Source organism: Meleagris gallopavo, chromosome 5, assembly GCF_000146605.3.
Source record: "Meleagris gallopavo isolate NT-WF06-2002-E0010 breed Aviagen turkey brand Nicholas breeding stock chromosome 5, Turkey_5.1, whole genome shotgun sequence".
Lineage (NCBI taxonomy): Eukaryota > Metazoa > Chordata > Aves > Galliformes > Phasianidae > Meleagris > Meleagris gallopavo.
This window is the reverse complement of record NC_015015.2, coordinates 28,192,379-28,198,378: the sequence shown is the minus strand read 5'-3', so window position 1 is coordinate 28,198,378 and position 6,000 is coordinate 28,192,379. Positions and strand designations below refer to the sequence as shown.

General features: G+C 36.1%; 1 protein-coding gene across 12 annotated transcripts in view; it reads left to right on the top strand.

The window, feature by feature from the left end:
• Positions 1-6,000, top strand: part of GPHN (gephyrin) — a 227,754-nt gene that overhangs the window by 156,376 nt on the left and 65,378 nt on the right. For 6 of the 12 annotated variants that reach the window (XM_031553587.1, XM_031553583.1, XM_031553579.1 and 3 more), the window contains one exon: positions 3,940-3,981. The exons of the other annotated variants lie outside the window; for them this stretch is intronic. In XM_031553587.1, coding sequence (XP_031409447.1) covers positions 3,940-3,981 — 42 coding nt within the window. The remainder of the gene's footprint in view (positions 1-3,939; positions 3,982-6,000) is intronic. 12 annotated transcript variants of the gene reach the window in all.

Genomic DNA, 6,000 nt, shown 5'->3' with positions numbered 1-6,000 from the left:
TTTTTTTTTGTAAATGTGAAGACTAAATTATGCTTAGGTCACTATGAAAGTAATGCCTCCTATTTATTTCTATGGAAACTCCAACAAATACAAAGATCACAGTATCACTATTTAATAGAACAAATTCTCAGCTATAAAACACTATTTTTCATCATAGTCACCACCATTAGCTGTGCATTTTCACCAGCAACCAACCAGGCCTACATGCTATGCTCTCTAAAAATCTGCACCAGTGGAAAAGGCACAGCTGCTATAATGGTGTTGTTGCTTGGAAAATGTTGCTCATTCAATCCGTCTTTCATTGGCCTGAGCAGTTGGAAGTCAGAAGGTGCCAAATCTGGACTATGCAGTGGGTGTAGTAGGGCCATACAGCCGAGATTGGCAATGTATTCAACAGTCTTCAAGACTGTGCAAGAGAAAGGTTGTCTTCTTCTCTGGCCTGACTCTGGAAGTTTGAGCCTTCAGCTTAGCCATTGTGACGATGTAGCTGTCAGAGTTGATGGTTTGTTCAGTTTCCAGGAAATTCAGATGGATCATTCCTTTCCTATCCCAAAAGACAGTGCTCATCACTTTACCCAGTGAGGGCTATGTCTTGAACTTTTTCTTCAATGGGTAATTCACATCACCATTCCACAGACTGTCATTTTGACTCCAACCTGTAGTGGTGATGCCATGTCTTGTGACCAGCACAAACTCTGTAATATTCTGACAATGCCCCAATTGTTTGTAAATCATTGATGTCGATATTCAGCTCTTTACACAGTTCCATGGTCATAATCTACTGACTTACATGAATGGAGCTGATCACATGACTTTTCATTTTGTGGTGTGACAGTTGTGCATGGTTGTCTGGAACATGGATTGTCTTTCACGTTGCTGTCACCACTGTTGAAATGCAGCACCTACTGCCTAACTGTGCTCACATTCAATATTTGGTCTCCATAAATGTTCACCAAGTGTCCATGAATGTCACTGGATGCCATTTCTTCTACACAGAGAAGTCAATGCCATGCCTTCGCTTCATGTGCATTTCCATATTAGATGCCATTTTATCAGCCTGCCCCTTTACTGCCATCTATCACATGGCAACAAAATGTAACAGAATATTGGTGGGAAAGATAAACTTCTACTGCATATCTCTAACATCCACCTCTGATGATGTGGGCCACCATCATAAAATAGGAGGCACTATTTTCAGGACAGCCCTCATATTTTAAATACAGGTTTTAATTCTGTAGAAATACATTTTGGAAATCCAATCAGGAAAAAAAAATCTAAATCTAAATGTAGATTCTTGACCATCATCTTTCCAAATCAAAGATTCTGTTTTTGACCATGAAAAATGATCTCAGAATTCACAGCAGAAGCCAAATTCTGTCCATAGATGATCTATAATGAAACCTGGGTCGTCATTTCTCAGAATTGTGTCTCACAAAATCTACAATCTCCTGCATGTTTTGCTTTTACTTCACTTACCTTACTTTTGTTCTTACTTTAAGTACCTGCCTTCTTTGATCATGATAAAGAATTGCATTTATGGGGCTTTTGTTCCAGGTCATAATATTCAATTATTAAAGATCTGAGTCAAGGCCTTCAGACAAATAACAGATTGCTCTTGCAGCCTTTGAACCAGATTCTCAGTTGGTGTACATGAGCATAGCTCTTTTAAAAGTAATTATCACAGCGGGGGAATTTTTGTGACTGGCATAAATTCTGTTCCCCTTAGCTTAGGTATTTGCAGCTCAAACTACAATTTGCCTCTATTAAACTGGAACTATGAACCAAGAAAGAAAGGAATGATTTGAAGTGATTAAATATTAAGAGGAATAAAACCTATGTTAAATGTTAAGATTTAGATAGATATTAATTAAAACATGGCTAATTAGATCACAGAGTAATAGCAGTCTCCTCATAGGAAATGTCCAAAACAAGATAATAGATGTATGAAAGTACTTTGCATGCCCCTTGTAAATTAGTGTGAGGAATAGGTAAAATAAGCCAAATTATTCCAAATTTTAAAAAAAATTCTATAGCTCATATCATTGCTGGTTTCTTTTATTTAGTTGCTGATACTTAAAAAAATGGTGCTGTGTTATTTCTTGCTGTTACTGCATTCTTTGAATCCTCATCTTCAAAACTGAGGCTAAGGGATTTTCTTTTGCCATGCTATTGCAAGACAAAACAAGGGATCCATGGGCGGACATTATTGATGAGAATCTTGCTTAGGGAATCTTCTAAAAATCTGAGGTGAATAGCAGAGCCCCTGTTCTTAGCAAAAGCACACGTTACATTTCCTAGAAAGCTGTCAGTGTCATTTGTCTAGAAACAGATTTTGTATTTGTGTGAAAGGGGTTCTCTTTTTCTTCTGTTTTTTTTTTTCTAGAAGTAATTTTCTACTTGTGACTTAATCCTGAAAGCCATCTCACTATACCATATACTGATTTAAAAAAATAAGAAAAAAAAACAAGTGAACAAAGCTCTGAGCGTGTACAGACATTTAAGATGTCATGAAGTCACTCATTTCATTGGTAATATTATCTTTTCAGAGCAAATGAAATATGTACAGAATACTGGAAAGGAACAGAAATATTTGCAGTGAGAGAACTAAAAAATTGTCACTGAAGGAGGAACAAGTGTAGAGAAAGCATGTAATGAGGACTGCTATGAATGTGAAATTTTCCTGAAAGTGGTATTTTAGATTTCAGTGAAGAATTAATGGAATACACATTTGAGTTTGAAAAATGTTCATGGCTGACTTTTTATGAATGTTATTTTTCTCTTTCCAGTCCATCGTAATACTCAAGTCAGCAATTTCTGTGAAAGTTCTTGCTGAGTTGTTTATCATAAATGTACCTCAAGTGCTGTGCCAATAGCAGTTTTTTTGAAGTCTAAGAAAAGTTTTTAGGAACTTCTGATTATTCTTTTTTTTACCTTTGAAGAAAATGAAGAGGAGATTTTTAATGCATTTGTAGGGTCGTGTCTTTTTAAATTTCATTTATTAGCTGGTTTTAGTGCTCATAGCTAGTTGTGATCAGATCATTAATCTAACAAAAGTTAAGGAAAAAAAAATCAGACTACTCTGTAATTTAAACATGAAATATTTTCAACCAAAGAGAAGATGTTTGGACTTACATTAGTAAAAGAAATCCATAAATAATTGGATACTTTTTAAAAAAAAATTCTGATCTAGAAGTGACTTTTTACCAAGTCTTCCCTTCAATACCAAGTATTGAAAAATGAATATCTTGTATAAGCAAAGCATTCCCAAAGCAATCAGTAAAAACTGTAGTCTTTCCACTTACTTGTCTGTGTTGAAAACTTTTGACAGGAAGTGCTCTCCCTCAAGAGTCGCAGCTGTTTATACTGCTGAAAAGACATAATCTGCAGATTTCTGCTGACCTGTATCTGACATTTAATCATTTAACTTTGCAATTTATTCTGGTTTTTTGTGGGACTGAGGCTGAAGAAAAACCTCTATTGCCAAAGATCTTGTTCTGAGCAACTAAAAGCGTAGAGGAATACAGGGAAGAAAAAGGTCTCTCATATTTTCACTTTACTCCTTTGCAGAGTTGAAATAAAATCAGTAGCGTCAAATTGAAGAGGCTGGTAAAGCTTCATTTTTAGAATATCTTGCTGTCCAAAGGATAGCTTTCTCTTCACGTTATGAATTAGATACAGGAGGGAGAATTGACAATTCAGATTCTTCCTTAGACTTAATTATTTCATAAATGCAAAATCTTTTATTTTTTTTCCTTTTAAGAAGCTTCCACCTTAAAAGGCATAAATTTGGAGTTTCTGAAATAGCTGGTCACAGAAACTTAATGAACCCTCTGCTACTATCTCAGTGCTGGAACCACCTATACAGAAAACCTTCTAAGACCCTGACTGTGCCACCATTTCTTTTTTAACAATGTTTTCTTTTCCCCACTGCACAACCAGGCTCGGCTCCCTTCGTGCTCATCCACCTATAGTGTTTCTGAGGTATACTTTGCACGTGTTCTCTCACACAGTCGACCTGCTCTGCCATCACACTTCTTTGGTTTTATTTAGTTGTTTTTTTTTTTGCATTGCACTGTGCACAAATGGGGAAAAATCAGCTTGCGGGGGCAGAAATTGCATGATCAACCTGCAGCCATGTTCAGCGTGGTTTTAAAATCATTGTACCAGTCTGAGTACGCCACGATATATAGTCAAGCTGGGGAACTAATTCATAGCATAGAGACAGAAATTATATAATTAAAGCATCCTTATTTATCTCTTACATTAAAATGAGAATGCTTTCATAATAGACTTACAGATGTCCAGACTGCATGAAGCAATGGAAGTGGAGGGGCTCTGTAGAAATGACCATTATATTATAGTAAGTTATTTGTCTAAATGTAGGTTGCCTAGAAGGATCTGAAGTTTATTGTTTCCAAAAAACTCCATCCAGCTGCCTTCCCAAAATGCACGTCTTCTAGAAACTTCCATATCAACTTCACTATAGCCTTCTATAATAAAAGGCATAGTACCAACTTAGCAAGATTTTTTAAAAGAAAGATGCATTTAATTGTAGTTAGGATGAAAAAATATATAGATTATTTAAGACTGGCTTTTCACTCCTTTTTCTGGGGAAAGATGCTAATCATAGGATCAAGTCAGAATTTATAAAATATTGTCAAATTAGTGCTGTGACCAACTCTGTAAGGACTAGGCTTCAACTGTGAATAGTGAATAGTGGATGAGTATCAAAAAGGTGGACTTGAAGTTTTCAGTAATATTAAAGTAATCCTGAACACATAGAGTTCATTTATTTTGTATTTTAAAAGAATCCATTAAAGTTGACAAGATCTCTTAAAAAGAGTACAGTTCACCCTATCTCATACTGTTGGACAGGTTCTAGACCTGATATTAATGTTCTGTTGATGAGTATCTTACAAAAAGGAGCTCACCCCCTCCTAAGCAGGAGCGCATCCTAATCAGGATGAGCTGTGTGTAAGCAGTACCTTGCTGATACACATCTGATTTATTCTCTACAAATTTGGCTTCTCAAGCAATAACTCCTAGCAATAACCTTTATCCTTATTATTAAAAAGTTGCTTTCTAGTTTCAGTGAATGACCAGACAAAATATTAAAAGTTTTTAAGAAGAAAGATGCTTAACGTTTTTTCTGTTATAGACAAATAATTGCAGTCTGGCTTCAACAGCGGACAAATTGTTTTAAGATGATCAAATATCGGTTCTTAAAAGCACCTGATACGTATTCAGCAATTTGAGCCTCATTACCATTTTCTATGAAAGCCTTGCTTTTTGATCGTGATTAACATCAAAACAGCGATGTGGAATATATTAATGCTATTCACATGTAGCAAGGCAGGGAGCAAGAAATGAAATTTAGTGCTTACAAATACAAAACAATTATCAACTCCACTTGACCTGTCATTCTTCTGAATGAATCAGTATGAATTAAAAAAGACTTGATGTTGCTTTGTTTCTGTATCAGATTCCCATTCTGATAGCTCTCTACTGCAAAAAAGTAGTCAACATACACTGAAATCGTGCAGGAAGTGAGCCACTTCCAGAGAAACTGTATTCTTGCTTTGCCTGCAACTTCAAAGCCATTTGTCCTTTTCTGCTCTGAAGGCACGCCTCTGAAATCCGAGCCAACACGTTTTCTTAAGTGCTGGTCAGTATGTATAGCTGTCCTGCTTGATCAGATTCCAAAAACTATTTTGCCTTCTCCAGAGCCATTAGACTGCATTACTGATTTGTCATTTTGGAATAGTTCAATTCTGCCTCAACTGGAAAAGGGAACTGGAATATAAGGTGTACGAGAACTTAGTGAACGCTGTTCACAAAGCAAGTCTTCTGTGATTTGTAATATGGAGTCTGCTAGCTGAAGTATCAAGGTAGCACTGTGAGAATGACAAGCAATTCATTCTTTATATTCTATTCGAAGGGAAGATATGAGTATCTAAAAAACAGATAGTCTGGCTTTGCAGCAGATCTTGCGATGCACTT